The sequence below is a fragment of the Leiobunum rupestre genome, chromosome 4 (genome assembly GCF_980474605.1).
Source record: "Leiobunum rupestre chromosome 4, qqLeiRupe1.1.hap1, whole genome shotgun sequence".
NCBI classification, from domain to species: domain Eukaryota; kingdom Metazoa; phylum Arthropoda; class Arachnida; order Opiliones; family Sclerosomatidae; genus Leiobunum; species Leiobunum rupestre.
This window is the reverse complement of record NC_143387.1, coordinates 57,144,490-57,166,354: the sequence shown is the minus strand read 5'-3', so window position 1 is coordinate 57,166,354 and position 21,865 is coordinate 57,144,490. Positions and strand designations below refer to the sequence as shown.

Genomic DNA, 21,865 nt, shown 5'->3' with positions numbered 1-21,865 from the left:
GTGTCTTAATTAGAATACCACACACGACCTTATGGTTTTCGGTCTAACATTTCTCGGCTTCCCATTGGTCAAATTAGATCGGGTCCAAGCTGGTTAGACTTTATATTAAACGTAGAACACATTTCTAATTGTAACCATTCTTCTAATCCGGGCTTGGTTTATTTTCTTAGGTGGAAGGTGTTTACATTTTAAGTGTGAGAAAGGATTGGCAGCTTGGATGAATAACGAAGCTACGGTTCCTGGATATGTCACTTGTAGTCGTATAGCTTCGTTATTCATCCAAGGTGGCAGCAACACTAAAAATCGCATCAACATGAATCTAGAAATTCTTCCTAAATATAAATAGTTAAATTACATTTTTGGTTTATGTTTTATCTCTTCAGATCTACAAAGGCTCTCTCTTTTTCTGTATTGTTCAATATGGCAACACCGACTACATCAAGTATAAATAAGCATAAGGAATTATTTCGTGGTTGTATGACTGGAGCTTTATTGGGCGATTGTCTTGGACAACCATTTGAAAATGAAAAGTGCCCCAACGAAACTTACAAAAGAAAATTAACAGAGTTCTTAAACAATCTTCTGAAACTTGAGGAAAAAAGTAAGCAATAACGAAACTTTACTAATATAATAGAGACCACAGAGAGGGTCTTCTGATCTAATTATTTGTTTTAAAACCATAGCCACAATTTTGCAATATACTGACGATACTGTTATGACCAGAGGAATAGCTCAATCATTGATTAAAAATAAAACTTTCAATGCTGAAGATTTGGCTAAAAGGTTTGTTATTACTTATAATACAAAAGTCATAAACCTAAATTTAGAAATTAATTTTAAGGTTTTCTGAAGACTATTTCCAAGAGCAACATAGATACTACGGAGCACATGTTGTTAATGTGTTTGTGAAGCTTAAAGAGTCAAACTACGAAAATGTTTTAGAACCAGCCCAATCGCAATTTAATGGCACTGGATCTTATGGAAATGGTACAGACCATTTAACGTTTTGGTAGGATAATTTTGACACTTCTTTTTCCCTAGGTGCAGCCATGCGTATTGCTCCTGTACCATTATTTACTTTCAATCAAGACTTAGATTCAACTATCAAAGTATGTAACATTTTCCACTGTCTATTTCAGTTTCATGAATTTTTCACTCTTAGTTGGCCAAACAAACGTCTCTTCTAACGCACGCGCACCAGAATGGATACAATGGTGCCATACTTCTCAGTTTGGCCATAAAAGAAGCGCTTCAAATTAGCAATTCATCTAAAAAACTTGATGAGGAGCAATTTTTAGACTATCTTATCACTAAAATGGATGAAATAGAAAACGACACTAATAAAATCTACAAATCTAAATTGGAGGAAATAAAAATTGCGTTGACTGATGATAAACTAACCCCACTAAAGATAGCCAATCAGATTGGTAAGAATACACAGTTCACAACTTTTATGTGAAAGTGAATTAACATTCTTTTTAGGAAAGTACGTAAGTGCGCATAAATCAGTGCCTTTTGCAATTTACGCATTCTTAAGAGCCTTAAAACCGATTGAAGACTTTGAAGTGAGCTGTTCTTAAGTTAAATCTTGATTTATACTTAAAAATTCTAAATTATTTTCAGACTGATAATGGTTTTGTAAGGACGATGTTTTTGGCTATATCCGTCGGGGGTGATACCGATACTATAGCCTGCATGGCTGGAGGTATTGCAGGAGCCTATTATGGAATTAATCAAATTCCCAGGGTTCTGTATAAACAGTGCGAAGGAATAGACTATACTATACAACAAGCTGATCAATTAATGGAAATTGTGGAAAACAGGAAACACTAACTCTATTTTACATTATGTATTTCTGATAATATCAGTATTTTGTTTTATACATAGTATATTTTTTTAAATTGTAAATGCGATACAACTTTTATTTTCAATACAATGTTCTTATTGATATATTTCATTAAATCAAGAATGTATTCATGTTAACAGAGAATATTTGGGCGCAACTGTAGCCACTGTTTATCAGAAGGTATTACTTGCCTACTTGGAGAGAGAATCGGTGATCATAGCGGAGCTTCTTCTGAGAAAAGCTAAGGTGCTTTTCTTCTCTTCCAGAAATCCCAAGGCGAACAGGGCGCTGCCCAGTGCCCAAATATTCTCTGCTGACCTGAATATATTGAATAAATACGATTATAAGTATTGTTTTAATAGCAATGCGAAATCATGAAAGGCTATACAAGCTGATCAGTGATGCCAAGTTTCCAAAATGAAATTTCCCTCACATAGTCTTAAATTGCCCTTTTTGACAAAAACCCAAAAGTTATATCATATGTAACATAATTACTCATAAGTATGCCACTATACCTTTATTCCATTCAAAAATCGTCACTAAAGGTTTGTTTCACCACGAACTAGTAAAAAGGTAGACTACGTTAGATTTTAACCTTTTTATTCATCCTAGTAAGTTTGGTAGTCACACTATTGGTTACTAACATGTATTTAAGCCAATGGAAACCTCTAAATTGAGAAGGAATTTTTTGTGTTGGAATTTAAGTCAGTTAATTGCATTAACAGCACTTGACAGTATATTGTAGTTCATTTTAGCTAAGCTTTTGTTGTTCAAACCTGTTTGTTTACTAAAATAAAGGCCGTCGGTTTATCAGACGTAGAGCTAATTAAGCGATGGCATAGGCTGCATTTGAGATTCGATGACGTCAAATATTACGTAGGATACGGATGCATGGATGACGCAATATCTATGAAGAAATAGAGCTAGTGGCGTACTTATGTAAAAATGTTACAATGCTTATAAGCTTCGAGCTTTGGAAATATAGCGCCATCTGCCTTAATACCCGTCAACTAATTATGCGAAGAAATAGCAGACGAATTTTGAATTTCAATATTTTTAAATTGGAAACTTTTAGCTGGAGCAAAGATTAAACTCGTACCCTAGATTCGAAATCACTCACTCGCGCGTTGCCGATAGCGTTTACCCACTTCCCGCTGGAACTCAGAAAAAATTCCCTCCATGGTTTGCGCCTTACCGCAACCGATGGAGCCCGATTTTTCTGAGGTCACGTGCCGGAAAAGGGTAAACGCTTCCTAACAAAACCGTCAATGGGAAAGCTCTTAGTATTTGAATCTAGGGTACGAGTTTAAATTATCTTTGGCTGGAGCGCGTCATCTAAAAATGATATTGCCGGGAAATCGTGTAAAAATTATATTTATTGTCAAATGCTTAGTTTACAACGTTCGTGGGATACTCGTACGACGTAAGCCGCCATATTTAGAAGAATATTTTTACATTTGACGCTTTTTAGTGAATTCTCACGAGGATAAAAAATTATCACGAAGAACTCTTCTCAAGAGAAGAATTCCTTCTTAGAATTTTGACGCAGCCCAGTTGTGCAGAGATAATTTTGAACGAGCAGACAGGGGGCGATACTTGTTACCAAAATTTCAACTACGCAGTACGCACGAACTTCACGAAGACTAGTGAGATTGTAGATTTCAGAGGGAAGTCACAGAAAATTAGGGAAATGTCAAGGTTCGTAAAAGAAAAGGCACTATAAGGTTGGCTCTTGTAAAAGTGGCGGGAAGGGAGATATCTGCAGCTGTGCGGAAAGGGGAAAGATAGCGCTGTATTCCCCTTTTAACTGGAGGGAAAATCTAAACAAGACGCCGCGTGAAATTATAGCAACTATAGCAACTGCGCAGGCGTAAAGGTATAAAAAGAAATTCCTTTTGCTGAGCTTCCAGATTATAGTTATATCAGCCCAAGTTGGCTATATTCTAGTAAAACAGTGAATTTTAATTAACATACATTATGTTTTATATTAATGTCGCTATTTGAAGAATTAATTTTATGGTATTAAGATTTTATTAAACATGCTAATCTTGAAAAGTGATATTAAAATATAATGAAACAATGAAGCTACAATTTTTATTTAATTTATTGGGCGGTATTTATAAGTAATGCGGGGCCATTGAGGCCTATAAATCTTTTAAATTAGTTTTCTTTATGATATGTTACTAACCACATGGCCGAGCCGACAATTATTTATATTTTCAATAAAAAGTTTTGATTTTGGGTAAGTTTTTATTTTGCCATTATTTGATTAAATAAATTTAAAGAATTACTAATTTGTATTTTAGGCTTTGATTTAAAAATATTATTTTCTATATCGGAACAGCAAAGCTGCAGTATAAATGGAAAAATTAAATCTTAATATAAACGACTAAAAATTTAAAATACGGTAAATAACACGTAGAATTATTATGTGTAATTTATATAGGAGTAGGGTAAATGGGTAATGCATGTGAGTCTGATCTTCAGTAGCTTTGTATTATAATATTCTGTGCATTACATCGATAATAATTTTTATGGCGGTCATATTCCTGAATGAAATGAAATTGGAACTCTGAATGTTTAATTTTTTCAATGTTAAACCCTAGATATGGCTCCAAATAAATGTGCTGTATTTGGTTGCACAAACTATTTCGATTCCAAATCAGACATATCATCACATAGATTTCCTGCTGATACCAATATAAGAGCTTTATGGATAGAGAGATGTCAAAATGGTGATCAAAAGAAAAAGTTAAACCCAAAATATGCTAGAGTATGCTCCAACCACTTTATACCTGAAGATTTTGAGAAGAATCTCATGGAAGAATTGATGAGTCAAAAAACTAAGAAGCACCTTAAAGATAACGCTATTCCAAGTTTGAAACTTCCACCAAGTTTTTATTCAGTTAGACAGTCAAGGCCGAATCAAATTTTCCAAGATTCCTCTGAACCCTTAACTAACAACCCAGCCACATATAATGACACCAATTTTGACCAACACCCCGTAAATTTTGACACTACTTTAAATGGTTTGTATCTCCGGGAAACAAATGATTACTTTTATGAAGGCCATGACTGTCATAGGTAAAAAAAACATGCAACAATTCCAAAAAGGAATTATTTTAACATCGGAATCTATGATAGGACTATATTTTCATCTTATAGATAACTTTAAAGTCAATTATATACTAACCCACAGGGTAAACCAAGATTGCTTGGAAAACTTTTTTTCCCAATTAAGAACGCGGGGGGGCCTAGATAATCACCCAACCCCCTTAAATGCAATTTACAGAATCCGAATGATTATTCTTGGAAAGAACCCTGGGGTTATAACATCAAATACGAATACTGTGTCGCAATCAGATGACGAATACTTTATAACGAATGTTTTAAAGCAATCTGATATTTCTATTGACGTAGCTGATATTGAAAATCCAAATCAAGTTGATTCTAGCTTTAATTATAGAAGCCCAACACAATCTCCAATGAAAAAAGTTCCTAGAGTAATTCGTAGAACACCCCTCGTAATTATTCGGAAAACAACTGCTCCTCAACTTTCTATTTTAAACCAAGTACCTTTAAGTTTGCCCCCTACGAGTACGAGCTCTACTGCCCCCACACCTGATAAAGAAAACGAGCTTATTTTAAATAATTTTGAAGAAGGTGGAATGGAATATCTAGCGGGATGGGTAGCTAAAAGATTCCACGAAAAATACCACGATTTACATTTGAAATCAAATCGCAACGACCATGATTATATTGTACCTACATGGGTTGAACACCTCAGTTATCATGGTATAATAGTTCCTTCCGAGACATTTTTAAAGGATACGAAATTTATAGAATTAGAGTTTTCAAAATACCATAAAGGAAAAACTTCTAAAGATATTGCTCTAAGCAAAGACAGGGGAGTTACAAATATTTTAACAAATGTAATTTCTGACCAACTTTTAAATTACCCGCGAGACATTATTTATACTTACGTCAAAATGAGAACTATTATAAGAATGAATTATTTAAATTCCAAATTTACTACCGACGCTCAAAACAGAAGGCAAGCGAAAAAAATAACAAAATACATCCAAAACAAAAATCAAAAAGTTCCTCAAATTTAATATTTTACATTATATATACTAAATGTTTTTAAAATTTAGCTTTAGCTTTTGTTTTTTGTTAAAATCTGACATTAAAATCGAAAGTTTTGCCACATTTTGGTATTTGTTTACTATTTTAATATTTAAAAATATAAATAAAATTTCTTAATTCACAATCGCATTTATGGAAATAAAAATACTTCATAAATAATAAAGTTATGTTATTTGATTATTAATAAATTTTTATACTATTATTATTAAACCTATCTTGATGAAAACGGCAAAAATAATTGTGCCATTTGCCATTTAGTGCTTTACCTATAAGAACTTCGGGCAGGGCTAAGATTAGTATAAAAGCAAAAAACCGCTTATATTGAAGGACAGACTCTTATAAGAACAGACGTAGCCACCCCGAAAATAGCTCTTTTGAAATCTGACCAGTGACGTCACTGGTCAGAGAGAAATATACCTCTCTCTATTCGTTTCGACTTTCTCTCAAAAAACGAGTTCCAGAGATGCGCCCCCCTTGGGGAAATGTGCCTTTGTGTAATCAGAGATGGGCGCACTCTCAGCTCAAAAGAGTGGGAGAGCTATTTTTGAGCGCGAGCGCCCCTCTCGGATGAAAAAAGAGAAGAGCGCGAGCGCGAGCTCCATTTTCGGGTAAAAAAAGAGAAGAGCTCGAGCGCGAGCTCACTCTCGCATATAAAAAGAGAAGAACGTGAGCGCGAGCTCCACTTTCGGGTATTAAAAGAGAAGAGCGCGAACGCGAGCTCCACTCTCGGGTGTAAAAAGAGAAGAGTGCAAGCGCGAGCTCCACTTTCGGTTAAAAAGAGAAGAGCGCGAGTGCGAGTTCAGCTCTCGGATAAAAAAGAGAAGAGTACGAGCTCCGTTCTCTTTAAAAAAAAGAGGGCGATCTCCGACCTCTGAGTCAGAGGTTGCCAGGTCGGACCATCGAACCGTCGGAGATGATGGCGGTTTTTCTTTCTCTGACCACGGCCAACTCGCGCAATAGCGGCCAGCCCATTCGTTGGATTTTCTATGTTCACCTACGAAACAAAACTATATCTCGGTGTCAAGCGCCCCTAGCGGAAAACTATTTTTAGAATAGTTTTTGCATTGAAGCTAATATAAAAACGAGCGTAGTGCTGAACGCCGAGAGTTTATAACGGGAAAATCCTTGTTCATGGAATTTCGGCGAATGGGTTGGCCGCTATTGCGCGAGTGTCAAAGTTGGCCGTGCTCTGACAAAGAACGACAAAAGAGTGGGATAACTATTTTTAGCGCGAGCGCCACTCTCGGATGAAAAAAGAGAAGAGCGTGAGCGCGAGCTCCACTTTCGGATATAAAAAGAGAAGAGAGCGAGCGCGAGCTCAAGCTTCCGCCAAAAAAGGGAAGAGCGCAAGTGCGAGCTCAAGCTTCCGCCAAAAAAGAGAAGAGTGCGAGCGCGAGCTCAAGCTTCTGAGAAAAAAAAGAGAAGAGCCAAAAATAAATAGACATAAACAGAAAGTCTCGCATTTGCGGTATTCTGTACCTTTCCCTTTGGTTTCCATGAAATCTAAGGTGCCAACCCCCAATGCTTCCCACCCTTTGAGTGCCACCCAATCAGATCGCCTGTAAAGCATTGGAAAATTTTGGTCGGAAATTTGTAAAAGTAGTGTTTCGCGATGCTAAACACCATGGCGGGATTTCCTATAAGCTCTTTCGATCGTCCGCTTAATTTTCAGTTCTAAATGGCTCGGAAAAAAACCCCAGCATTAATGCCAGAAAACTCTAAAAACCAGGCAAGTCAATGTAATTTATACATAAAAGAGTTGCATACGACTGGAGTTCGAACTGAACTCGTTGAAATTGAAAACAATGAAGATATTTAAAAAAAAAAGCAAAGCGTTAGAAGACATAAGGTAGACCTAGGCTTAGTAACTGAATATACAAAATCTGTGGAAGAGAAAGAAACGAACACTGAAATATTCGGATTTATAATTCCTTTAAGTAAATGGGATGAAATAAATACGTTTACGTCTTCAGCATAATTCTTAATAATAACATCCATAACTCTCCGAGAATTTCCATCATTATAACACAAAACTAAAACATTAAGTTTTGATTTTGGTACACACGTGCGCGCGGAGACTACGCACTTAGCTGCTAGCTATTTCGCGGAGAGCGACGTTTTTAAAACCAGTTTTCGATTGTACCTCGTGCAATGCCCTAAATTTGTAACGGTCCGCGAAGGGGGTCGGCACCGCCGAACAGTGATGCACAAAAAAATTTCTATCTATCTTTTTCGTATCTTTTTACATAGATGGCAGCAGCTATACTATACTTTCAATTTTTTCCCTCTGAAATTTCTGTAAATATCATTTTATTTTTGATATTTTTGAGCATAGATGGCGACAAAATCATTCACAATCTTTCATTTTATTCAGTTTTGGCCCTTTGATTTTTTCACGATCTTTCAAATTTCTTTAAGATATGAGAGTTTCGATTATTTTCAATTCTTTTTTGCCCTTGCCTGAAAAATTTCAGAAGAAATCTTTAAAGATTTAGATAAGTATCATTTCAAATACTTCTTTAGTTTTCATTATTTTGAAAAGTATATTTAAAAATATTTCAAGTACGTTTCACGAGAAAGTAGAATCAAATTTTTTCATATCAAAAGTTCGAAGTATTAAAATGAATATTTCAATTTTTATCTTTTGATTATTAATTCAGTAGTAAACCTTCCAATATTTGATTTTGATTTTATGGATTAGAATCGATCTTAATTTTCGTATTTTCAAAAACTAAATTATGGAAAATAAATAAAGCTATTGCATCGCCACAGCCCACGCTGCCAGTTTGCAACACACGTGACACTCTAACTGCGTGGGAGTTGGGACGGTGGGAAAAATAACTTTTGGAAGTTTTGGTTTTAGTTTTGAAATCGCCTTTCAGTCTACGCGGCGCAGCTTTTTATCGCTAGAATCAGTCTTTGCTTTCCCTCCTCTGTCTGCCTAGGGATAGAGGGAATTATCCCCCCCCCGTTAAAAAACAGCCAGAAAAACGGCGCGACCTTTGACCGCTCCTCTCCCTTCTATCACTTAACATTGTTTCGGGTTTGGCTATATTTCGGTATCACGTGAGATACGTTCGCCGCTCAAATAGTGTATATCGGCATATCTAGATGGCGCTAAAATATTTCCTCTCAAATACAAACAAAATTGAAGAGAAACCAGAAAAAATCTATCGTGTAATTTCTAATATAAAAAATGGAAGCACTAGCTCTATTCCGCTCTTTTTTTCGCTAGGCTAGGTAAGAGAAGAATCTTTTCAAATATAGTTCGCTCCCGAATTTATTTCTTCAAAATTCTATCGCGATCATTTTGCAATGTAGAAGATCATATCAAAATCGTATATTTTAATTTTTATTTTTCGGATAAAGTATCATCTCGTATCCTAAAAGTATCCAAAGATACGAGCGCGCCCATCACTGCCGCCGAAAGGGGTTAAAGTAGTTTCTCAGATTACATGGCGCGAACTTTGCCTCCAATGCGAAACTTTCTGTTTATGTCTATTTATTTTTGGAAGAGCGCGAGTGCGAGCTCCAACAGCTGACTCTAAAGAGAGGAGTGTGAGCTCTGAAAATTGGTTTTTGCCCATCTCTGTGTGTAATTCGGACAAGTCTAAAATACAAATATAATGGCTGCTATCAGTAATTGCTTAAACCAATTTTAAGTTAAATTATTATTTGGTCTTTCTGATTATTTTAACTTTTTAATTTCATTGAATGATTTAAATAAATTAATACAGCCTGAACCTTTCCTTTAAACTTGGCCGCTGTGTGAAAACTCGGAACAACTCCTTTTGCGTTGAGTTTGCAAGTTCTCTCCCCACTGTTTTAAGGGGTTTTCCGACGAGCTCTTCGGTTTCCCCATCCATAAAAACTTGTTGAGGTTAACGGTAATAGTTAGTGTAGGGCAGTGGTCCCCAATTTGTTTTTGCCACGGAACCCTAAATTATCCACCTAATTTTGGCGGAACCCCAACTCATTTTTTTTACTTATCTTAAACGACTCTTTGACACAAACAAAGACGGCTGCGCTGCGTATTCTCGTAACCCCTGTGACCCTTCCACGAACCCCAGGGTTCCGTGGAACACCTTTTGGGAACCGCTGGTGTAGGGAGCTGTTGGTTCGCGTGGCATGAAGGGCTTGCCACCACCCTCCTACGCATTGTAACTTTACCCCCTGAATTAATGGCTTTAAAAGTCGCTCGATGACTTTGGCCTAAGGTGGTGCCTTGGGTGTTAGCCTAGCTGATTATTATTATATTAAAAATCGCAAGATGACTTGGGCCTAAGGTGGTGCTAAAAAAAGGAAAAGAAAAAGACCTTCACACATTTGATGAATAAAATAAGCTTACGCGTACAATAATTGTTAGCACTCACGGGTTGATTTTCAAACTGTTGATAACGCGTTCTATCGGTTTGACGCGGTTTGGTGTGCGTTCAAACATCGCTACAGTACCCATCGCGCATGCACCGAGAGTTTGAGATGCAAAAAATAACTAGACCGGGAGCTAGCGACGAAACTCTCACGTCATAGTCTATAAAAATATTTACCAGTATATACTAAAGGTATTATAACAAGGTTTTAAAAAAGGTTTGTCTTACTTAGCGGACCGGGGGCGTACGCCCCTGTCACCCATTTCAGCAGCGCTACTTTCTGCTCTATTTAATCCCACAAGATATGTGCAGCTTTCTTTCTTTAAACTGTAGGTATGAATCACCAAAATTATAATAATATAAATAATTAGATATAAATTTCAGAGGCTATCACAATTTAAGATAACCGTTTTTAAATTAATTTGTTGCCAAAATTTATCCCATAAGATATATGGGATATAAAAATGCTCGTCTGGACACCCGGAATAAGAAACACAAGAGTAAGAAAAAAAATTTCGGGGAATTAAGTGCTTTAAGACAAGTATTTTACCACCATGTACCGAAATTTTAAATATAACCTAATACCACAGCCAAAGGCAGTAAACGTTGATTTCGCTTTAGAGTTAAAACCTGTTCCAGGATTTTTCACCAAACATTTAAGTTTCATTATTTTAATTTATAATTAAATTTATGTTAAATTAATAGTTAAATTACTTTAATGCAAATTCGGCACTTTTAAATAAATTACAATTCAATTATGGAAAGATAATTTTTTTAAAGTTGCCTAATTACCCCTAACCATAATTTTTCAATGACTAGAGACATTATATTGGAACCAAAAATATTTTATTTTGTAAAGAAAATTAGTCATAATCTGATTCGTCAGAGTCCGAATGTAGCAATTGTTCGGTTTCTTCTTCGTCCGGGTCGTCTGTTAAGCACTCTTCTAAAGTTGGAGGCGCACACGGACCTTCAAACCAAAGTGGTTTCAATCCTTCATTATCGGTATTTTCCCAACCACAATCGGTAGGCAACAATGGAGAAACAGGATTAGGTTTTTCTGGATTGTTCCAAATCCTGCAGATGTAGTTGCATCTTTTCACTTTTTCTTTCAAAACCTTTTTACTTGGCGGAAAGCAGCTAGCCTCGGCGGTTTGTATTTTATCGATTGGTTTTAAAACATTCTTCCGAGCGTATAGGCGTTGAAAAACATTAACACGAGCTTCATTTACTGAATCGCAACGTCGTTCTCCGTAGATTAAGCAAACGAACTTTTCAATTTTACTCATAACCGAATCATGAACTTCTATTTCGTTTCCAAGAGAGCTAAACGCTTGCTGGATGTCAGGGTGCTTTTCAAGAAGACTGAGAGGTCGTATCTTTCCTCTACGCGCCAAAGAAGCCGTGTAATCACATCCTGTAGATACATGGAGCCCTGGAAGTGATTTCCATAAAGCTGATCCCATTTTCTTAGCTATTAGTGTTAAATCGACAAATCTCCGATTATTTTTAACACCAACATCCATCCATACTGCAACTTCGGGATTTATGGGATGCAAATTCCCCAGAAAAATCACTATGACATCAGTGTCTGATGAACGCACCAGTAGCGGCGCTAAGGTTTTAGCACAGGTGGGCTAAGAATTTGGTGGCTCTCTCGTCGCGTTTACTGGACCCCCTACTGACCTTGTATCCGACCTGGTGGGGAGACGTGCGTGCCCGGGGTATTTCTCTAAATTCCCTTAAGCCCCTTTCTTTTCTTTCTATTGTCCATTCGACTTTATCTCAATTTCCGCTCCCTTCCTCCCGAATCTATCTGTTTATGGGGTACGTCAAGTTGATAAGATTTCTGGTGATCTCGCGAACTTGACGGTTTTTAAAACCGGAAGTAAGAGCGATTGACGTAAGAGATCTTACAAAATTAGTAAGATCGCATTAGAGGTAGTTTTATATAAGAATTCAAGATGGCGTCGAATGGCGTCGAACGGCGTCGAATGGCGGTGAATTATTTCACAGAGACCTCAAAGACGATGATACGGGAAAAATTTGTAAATTTAAAGTTCCTGCCGAAGAATTTCAGCGAATTTTGAATGGTAAATATATCTTAATTGTTCTTCGAGGCTTTTATAATATTAAATCAACATTTCGGCGTACTATTTATGAAATAGCATTTGATGACAACGCTTAATGATTTACTTTCTACATCCATGCTCTGACAGAGCCGCCATTTTGTTTGGGACGCAAAACACGTGAAATCTTATAATAAGAATTTTTCTTGCTAGACCGTTTCTTATAATAAGGAAAATATCCTCTCCACTTGAAGTACCCATGGTCTACTATCTTCTTGAGTAAACGAATTGATTTTCAAAGATAGTTTTTCCAGAAAAACGTTTCTAGGCAATAAAACAAATTTCTAGAGATAAGGAAAATTCATAAATTCAAATACGTGCCCTCTTAATTATAAATATGTGGCCCTTTTAATATAAATAAGTGGCCCCTCTCAGAAATGAAGGGGGGCTAAAGCCCACTTCAGCCCACCCTTAGTGCCGCTACTGGAACGCACCACTAGGTTTCCCGTTTGGTCTTACAGGGATCCCTAACTTACAACAGAGGAAGGCATAGGGGTCACAAAAAAACTGGTTTTGAAGCACACTGCAAGTCTGGATTTTATGTTACCCCTATGCCTCCCCCTGTGGTGAGTGATGGATCCCTTTAACAAAAGTGAGAACAGTGGAAAAACATTCTAGAATCAGCTTCTTCATGTTTACAAAGCTGATCATTTCTGAGTACATTCCCTTGCCAACTATATTCGTAACAAAGTTCATCAAATGCAGCGTGTAAAAGTCGATTCTTTAGAGTTTCACGATGTTTTTTAATTTCAAATCTTCAACTAAGAATTTAATGAACTCTTCTTTGAAACTATCGTTTTGAAAGGCTTTTTGTAAATCTTTCGGACGCTGTTGATCTGGGCCTCTTATAACGTATGTGGTCATATTTTCTTGATTAGAATTCCATCTTCTTTAACACCTTTCGTAATCTTTTATCGAAGGACTTTAATAAGTATCGAATACTATTGTAACTGCTGACGACCCCAAACTGCACAGCCGTATCAAAATACTTGCTGATAAATCTCCGAAAGTCAGTGGTAGGTTTAGAGGAAGACAATGAAGGAAAAACATGCCATCAACTATCGTTAAATCAACACGTGTAGGGCCTTCAGATTCAACTCGCTTTTCTAGCGAATGAAAAAGCTGCGATTTGACAGTTTTTTTAAGTGAGCCATCGAGATGCGCCAATGACAATGGTATAGGTGAGAGAGGGTACTGTAAGATGACTGAGATATCAAGGTTCTACTTTAGCGATAAACAGCACATTCGACCGAAAATACCACTTGTCATCTTCACTTCCAGAACTCGATCTTTTCTTCGACATTTAGCCAATATCCCCTCCGATGCGAAGTTCAAAACCTTTTGACGCTTGATGGGTTTTTCAAACCGCGAGGGAGATAATTCACATTCACGTTGAAAATCAAGACGTAGTTTTTGACCCATGTTTCTTACATTGAGTAGATAATGCCACTTGTTTCACAAGTAACGAGTTCCAAATCTTCACGCAGAAAAACGGCTTCAAGCATTTGACCATTGCACCGTATCACCCTGCTTGAAATGGTCAGGCTGAAAGGGTGGTGCGTACCGTGAAGACATCATTAAAAAAAATAGATGGTACTTCTAACTCTGCCATTGATGTCATTGACGAAGGTTTAAAAAAATTCTCAAATGGATCTCTGGACGTAAGACTAGCAAGATTTCTCATAAACTATCGCCGCACTCCCCAAATTAGTGGTAAATCTCCAGCGGAAATCATGTTTGGAAGAGAAATCCGCACCAAACTTGACATGGTCCATCCAACGAACTTTAAAGAGGAGAGAGGTAATGAGAATATCAACATCGATAAACCTATAATTGAAATGCTAGAAGTAAATAATAATAGCGATAAAACCATTAGTAAAAATTAGTGATGTTACCTCTAAATTTCATCCTAATCAAAAAGTCGTTGTAAAAAACTATGGTAAGGGAGAAAATTGGATAGAGGGAACTGTAAAAAATCTATCGGAAATATGATGTATGGGATTGATATTGGGAGAGGTATTATTAGAAAACATCAGAACCAATTGAGACTAAGGAGTGAGAAGTTATTAAAACCAACCGTGTCTGAGACATCAACAACTGGATCCAGTAAAATGAATCCAAATCCAGATGCAGGGTACAGATCAGTATTACAACCACTGATCCAGAGTCATCAACAACCACCGATCCAGAGTCATCAACAACCACCGATCCAGAGTCATCAGCAACCACCAATCCTAAGTCCTGACAATGAATCTCCAAGCTGGAGTAGCAAATCATCACCAAGTCGATCACCGAGTCGCAATCCTATCTTATTACCACGACAAGACTCGAGACCAGAGCAACAGCCTACCACAAGCATCTCTATTCCTAGTGTAGCCACATCATCAGAAGGAGCCCGATCAAGGAATAGGATACTTATTAGACAAGATTTTGACAAAGAGCCTCAGTCGAGTAGACACCGACCACACGTACGAAGATCCAGTCGAAGACGTAAATCAATTAAAAGACTTAATTTATGAACTGAAATGTTTAATCGTTAATGTAGTTAAAATACACTATAATCAGTATATTTAAAAAGAGGTGATGTTATGAACTATAATAGCCAGGGGGCGCCACTGGGTGGGGAAGCTGAGGGAGCTCTAGTTTTATGACCACCTAAACAGTGGTCTACCGGCTGTCGACATGTTCGGTACTCTTACTTAAAACTTCATATGTAAAAACCATCATCATCATGGAAATAAATCTTATAGCTTCAATAGAGAGTGTTTAATTAACAAACACATCAGATTGATTAAATCTAGATTATATTTTTTAATCTTGATTACCCTGATTTAATCTTGATTACCCTCATTTAATGACGATCACCCTGATTTAATCATTTTACTATGATTAAGACGTAGCCAAAATGGAAGTGACCTGCCCCTCCGAAAAATCTAATCGACGAATGTCATTCCTTGATTAAAATGCCTTTAAAAAAATCCATTGCAGGGGAAACTTTTAGAAATCATGTCAAAATTTAAAAACAATCGTTAAAAGTCAGGAAATTTTTGAAATAAACATTATAGATGGGGCCTCTAAATCAGGCTGGGCCTATGTGCAGAAAATTCTTGGCGGGGCTACTGAGTAGATCTGCACTACGTTATTACGAGTTAATCTTAAATTGATTCCTACTAAAACCTAAAGTGTATATTGTAGTTCTTTCAAACACACAGTTCAATTGGTTGGTTTGACGTTTACTACATTAAGGAGTAAGCGTTTTATAAATAATGGCTTAAGGGCCGAGAACAGACTACATTTTCTCGTGCGCGTCCTACACATTCCAATTTTTTTTGGCAAGAGACCATACTGCCACTCAAGCTAGTCAAGCTGGTCAAGCTGTCTGTCGTCAAAAGGTTGGCATGTGTAGGATGGGAGGGGTTGAAATTCGCGCACGAGAAAACGTTGTCACTATTCTAGGCCTTTAAGCTGTATTTAAGGCACTTTTTTTAACGAACACGTTGAGAGAACATCTCCGTTCGTAAACTTTACACATTACAAGGCATAACACGAATAGTCCAAGAGCCCATGACAAAATAAGTGAATGATACGGTACACAGTAGTCTTTGAATTACCATTACGTAGGGTAACCAAGAAATGTTTGTCTTACGGGCCGGAGTACGGGGTTTTCACCATGGCAACCAAAAACATTTTCAACAACAAAAATTTCGTAGGGGATTTTACATGCGAAATCAACAGAATGTAAGGGTTCCCCCCCACCCTTTGAAATTTTTAAAAAATACAGACAAAATTGTTTTTGCTCCAAATTGTTTCAAAATTTTGTAATTAACTAAAATCAAGTAAATAATGCTAAATCTCAGTAAAATTATGAAATTGCGCCATCTAGGAACTGAAATTGGAATCTATTTTTTAATTTCATGTTGTCATGAGTTTAATTACTGAATACAGCCGAATTATTTTGTTAAAGAAAGTTCGATAATGGAAGCTCCAAATATTTTAAATAGCCCAAGAGGTTACTATAAAAAGCATGATTAAGGTTTATTGTTAACAAGTAAAGAGAAAAACATAATTTTAAACGTTTATAGCTCATTAAGACAACGTTAGCCCCAAGAAAGCGTGGTAACTATTTTAAAAGAAACTGCCAATTTAACTGGTAAGACGTAGAAATAAATTTACAAAATTAAATAATTATACATACTATTTTAAATTTAAGAATGATAGGAATGCCTTATCTTTTAAATTTGCACGCCCCCGCAATAATGAAATTTATAAATAAAGATTCCAATTTTGGTTTCTAGATGACGCTAAAAGATGACGAAAAGAGCAAAATTCGAATTTGACCGTAAAATGGCCAAATTCAATATGACCGGAAACGATATGAGGCATCCTTGCGCCGATTGTACTATATATTTTGTCTTTCTTAGCCTGCAATTGACAGTGGCTATCCTTATAAGATGCTATCTATCGGTAAGAAAGCTCGTGCTATCGTCGTGAGAGCCATTGTCTCCTGCTTAAAAATTATACTAAAAGTCACCAACAGGTGACAAAAGACTACGGCCCGCGGAAAGGTCAAGCACTTAGTACTAAAATGCTAAGAGAGCTCGCGCTCTTGGTCACGTGCCTTCCTCGGTGTCTGCTAGGTGTCAATTCCGTATTTTATGTCAGGCTTCGACGCCCCGAAATTTATCTAGACCTTTATATACATTTCTTATATCTATGGTTCCCACAGCGGCGTAGACGAAGAGGATAGATGGCTCCGGGTTGTATGGAAGAGCCATATGAGGTTAACGGTAATAGTTAGTGCAGGGAACTGTTGGCTCGCGTGGCATGCAGGGCTTGCCACCACCCTCCTACACATTGTAACCCGGTCACCTGAATTAATGGCTTCAAAAGTCGCTTGATGACTTAGGTCTAAGGTGGTGCCAAGGGTATTAGCCTAGCTGATTATTATTATTAAGGAAAAGTAGCCTTCCGAGAGGGAACCGGTGTTCGAGAAGTTCCAGAGAAGCTAGTTCGTCTCTGAAGAGAGATGAGTAGAAAGCCGCAAGGGGCCAGATTATGAAGGTCCAAAAGATCACATCTATCCTATCCTATCCTTTCATCAAAATGATAGGCGTTGAACTCTGAACGCCGAGTATGCCGCGAAGAACCGCAATTTTCGACTTTGTCCAGCATCGCGAGCAGGTTGGCGGACCCTGAAGCGTAGAGGGGGCTGGAATAATCCAGCCCGGAGAATCGCGTGACCCGCACTCCAGCGGGTAGTCGAAACTGCATGCACGCGGAAGGTTAGTACGGTTCAATGATGAGATACTCAATGTGCGGCTTCCAGGAGAGACGATAGTCGATTATGACGCCTAGGTAACGGTAGGTCGGTACCCTAGTCATGACGGCGCGCCCAAGTTTGAGCGAGAGACCAGCCGGATGACGTTTCACTTTGGTGATAACTATGTTTTGACATTTGAGAGGTTGAAAGTTGAGACAGGAAAGGGGGCAGAGAGTTCGTCATTAAACCTTACCTGAAAGGTTCGGTTCTTCAAATAATGGGCCACCCAACAAACATGTGTAAAATTATAATGAAATGCAAATATTTACATTTTATAACTTTTATTTCATCAATCATAGCTCTCTAAACGTGGCATTGTGTACCATAAAAATCCTGCTGCCTGAAATATACTTAAGGTACCTGGTTTTCGACGGTGACCAAAAGATAGTTTCCGGAAATTCGGTCGCAAATAGAGATACGAAACTCTCTATACCACCAGTAAAGCTTGTTTTTTTTAACGGTTTCATCGATCTCAGCGCCGACTAAACTAAATAAACAAAGAAATGTGCTCTTTATCTTTTAAGGTGTTACAATCAAGTGCCAAAGAATAACTTACAAGCATTTTCAAGTTATTTTAAGGAATGAATGAAAGATTTATTTCAGAAATGAAAACGCGTTCAAAATGTTTCTCTCAAAAGATCCTCGGTTAGATAGCGTTTTCCATTTGACTGCGCTCTAGATCACTTCCATCAACATTTTATGTTCCAGTTGCGTGCTTGGATCTGATCCGATCAAGTTTGGCGTGTTCCATTTCCCGCTCTGCTGCGAGATCGTCCAAAACCGATCTGCCGATTTCGACAGATCAACGAATCGAGATAGAGATCGGAGCAAATTTTTGCGTGTTCCGTTTAGATGTTTTCTTTTTTTATATTCGGGATTGTAACGTGTGGGACAATTCAGGCCGCTCGTCCACCTGATTAATCAGGGCGAGATATGTGTAACGGCCACGCCAACGGGGGGATGGGTGGGGACACCCGTGACGGAAGTATTCGGCCATCCACAAACTCGGCCTCCCAGACGCTTGGGAATACAGGAGTACGCCACTACTCCCGGCCCGTTTAGATGTTTTGGCAAAATGGCAGACCAAGAAACGAAAATTCAAATAACTAGAAGACGAAAAACAACAAAGCGCGGGAATACGTTAGTGGCGTGTTACATACAATTGCGGTTATACACTAGTCGATTCTGGCGAGATCTATGACGTCAGAGACAGATTCGGAGCGAATCTCGATCAATCAAATGGAAAACGCTATTATATTTCCATATTTTTTCAAATGCTTTATAATAGTCCTTTAAATAAAAGATCAGCCGGGAGTAGTGGCTCACTCCTGTAATCCCAGGAGTCCGGGAGGCAGAGTTTGTGGAAGGCCGTGTGAGGATGACTACAAATCCCCCAACGGGTGGTCGGGTAACTTCCGCCTCGGGTGTCCCCACGTATCCCCCCGTTGGCATGGCCGTTACACATATCTCACCCTGAATAATCAGTTATTGTGTGTGTGCTGGTGTCTAAGGCCTCGGGTCGACACCGATGTTTGTGTATCTCAAAAAAAAATAAAAGATCATTCATAGCCGATTACAGATTTGATGCTGCTGCGACTGGACATTTAACCGGTTTGTCTATGGTTTCTCTTTATACTGTCAAAGCTGAGAATTTTCTATTCATAGATCTGGTAGCATTTTTCAACAGGGGGGCAAGACAGTCAAAGAGGGGTTTACTTAACCGCCTATAGAGAACGCGATCTACCGTTCTGTTAAAAGTCTACATTTTGTTTATTCACAGGCATGCTTTAATATCAGCCCTCTCGGCGAAGGGCTCTTTGTCACTACGGTGTTGGATTTTAAACCTCCTATGAATAGCGCTAAATTATTTTTATCCCTAATTAAAAATAAATACGTTCTTGGTTATAGTTCTAATTCTTCACTGTCTTCAGGCTCAGTGGCGAATCTTTATTTTGTGGGGCCCCAGGCGCACCCTGATCTCGAGGATGAACTTCATCAGAAGCGGGATCCTCATCCGATGAAGCACCCAACGATTTTTAGGCTCCCGCTTTTGCTGAGCCCCAGGAACGCGCCTGTGCGGTAATCTGCCACTGTTCAGGCTTCAGCTGCAGCCTGCAGCAGTGTTGGAAATAAGGCGGTGGCATCGGTCGCGAGACCCTTCGGAATCTGAATCCCGCGTGCAAAACTCGCGTGCAAGTAAAGTACTTAAATAACTTGCGATCGTGACGCATATAAAAAAATTTATACTTATAATTTTATTTTCTAGAAACACCTATTTTAATACGTTTCAGAATTTTGGGAAATTTTCCTTCGAGGTCTTTCAAAACCGTAAAATTATGAGAAAAACGACCTTAAAGAAGCTCCTGACTAGGTTAGATTTACAATAATATATAAAATTAGGCTTTTGAGACTCACATGTTCAAAGTTACTAAAATTTGGTTGTACCACATTTCAATTTAAAATTGAAATATTTCTGAGAAAGAATAAAGTTAAGCACCATCTATTAAAACTTGTTGGCATTAAAAATATAGAGAAATAGGTGACGCCCTGTTTTTTTATAGCAAAAGTACAAAAAGTACATTTCCGTATTCTATAAAGGTACATTTAGAAAATACCTAGCGGCAACACTGGCGAAAATAGTGATCACTAATGTCCCAGTTTTCCACAATTTCCATTAATTGATTAGCTTGTCGAATAGTATTTAACATTATCAACAGGAACATTATTTTAAAACTGTATACAAGAAATTTAGCAACAATCAGCTGTCAAGTTAAAAAAATAAGGATATTCATTGGTCAATGTTTTCTACAATTTGCAGCTTCTCTTTCCATGATTTAATCAGGTTAGCAGATCCAGGAGTAGTGGCTCACTCCTGTAATCCCAAGCGTCTGGGAGGCAGAGTTTGTGGAAGGCCGTGTGAGGACGACCACCAATCCCCCAACCGATGGTCGGGATACTTCCGCCACTGGTGTCCCCACGTATCCCCCCGTTACACATATCTCACCCTGATTAATCAGTTATTGTGTGCGTGCTGGTGTCTAAGACCTCGGGTCGACACCGATTTGTGTGTATCTCAAAAAAAAAACCGGCTTAGCAGATAATATGTGCGCACTGGTCAGCACCTTGCTGTTAAAGTGTTGGTTGCACGAAATTTTAGTTATGGCTAATTGATGCTTCATTAGAAAGATCAAACATTTTATAGCAAGTACAGAAAATTTCATCACAATCGGTTAAGTGGTCTTTGAATTATTATAAATAGAAGTCGAAATGGTGGAAATCGAGTTTTTCGGCGAATTTCCAGACTTTCTCGGCACCCATGACGTCAGAAAATGCGAAGCGTATCATTGGCTAATTGTCTGTAATACATTTCTTTACATCTGGGATTAAAAGCAGGTTGATTTAACACCCAGGAAAAAGTCCTACGCAGTAGTAATTGAAATAGGCATACACAAGTCTACGTAGTAGAAAAACGATATGAAACCGAAGGCTCCTCGTAAATTCTTTGTTAAACGTCGGGTCGCGCGTGCCGCTTAGCGCGCGCGTAAAAAAATATTTTTTTTTATTTCGATAATAAGTCTAATATTATGATTAAAAACCTCTGGTTTGAAAACTTCTACAAGTAAACAGAATCCCTCCACTTCAGTTCCTTCTATTTTAGGAACAAAACTACAGCTTTGATTTGCCCCAAATTGCTCGTGCTACCACGGCCAACTTTGATTTCTCGCGAACAGCGCGTGGTCAAAGTTGGCCGTGGTGCTACGGAGGAGAGAAATTCGCCGAAAATTTCAGGATTTTGAGGAGCGAAAAAGGTCAGTTTCGGACTCAAAGTTAATACACTTCGGCTTGGAAATTTGTTTCGACAATGACATTTTTGGAATGAGAACGTCCTGGGCTTCAAAACAAGCGCGCATTCATTCGTTTTTATTACTATCGATTTTTCGTGCAACCAACACTTTAACCTCGGGATTTCTGGAGGATAAACAAGCACCTAACCCTTCCTCCCAGCAATGGCAGAAGATGCTCTCTCCAAGTAGGCAAATAATATCTTCTGGTA

At 38.0% G+C, this 21,865-nt stretch overlaps 1 protein-coding gene across 1 annotated transcript; it reads left to right on the top strand.

The window, feature by feature from the left end:
• The first annotated feature begins 204 nt into the window (after positions 1-204).
• On the top strand, positions 205-2,193 carry LOC149948416 (ADP-ribosylhydrolase ARH3-like). The gene is made up of 7 exons (XM_090171929.1): positions 205-601; positions 684-783; positions 842-987; positions 1,042-1,109; positions 1,163-1,427; positions 1,483-1,565; positions 1,624-2,193. The coding sequence occupies exons 1-7, from the start codon at positions 367-369 to the stop codon at positions 1,831-1,833; spliced, it is 1,107 nt and encodes a 368-aa protein (XP_090028055.1). The 5' UTR covers positions 205-366; the 3' UTR covers positions 1,834-2,193.
• The last annotated feature ends 19,672 nt before the right edge of the window (positions 2,194-21,865 follow it).

Excerpts from the sequence above, each read along its gene's own strand:
- LOC149948416 (XM_090171929.1), top strand. The coding sequence starts at position 367 with ATGTTTTATCTCTTCAGATCTACAAAGGCTCTCTCTTTTTCTGTATTG. Across the intron at positions 784-841 it reads GCTGAAGATTTGGCTAAAAG|GTTTTCTGAAGACTATTTCC; the intron begins GTTTGTTATTAC and ends ATTAATTTTAAG. Across the intron at positions 1,566-1,623 it reads AACCGATTGAAGACTTTGAA|ACTGATAATGGTTTTGTAAG; the intron begins GTGAGCTGTTCT and ends AATTATTTTCAG.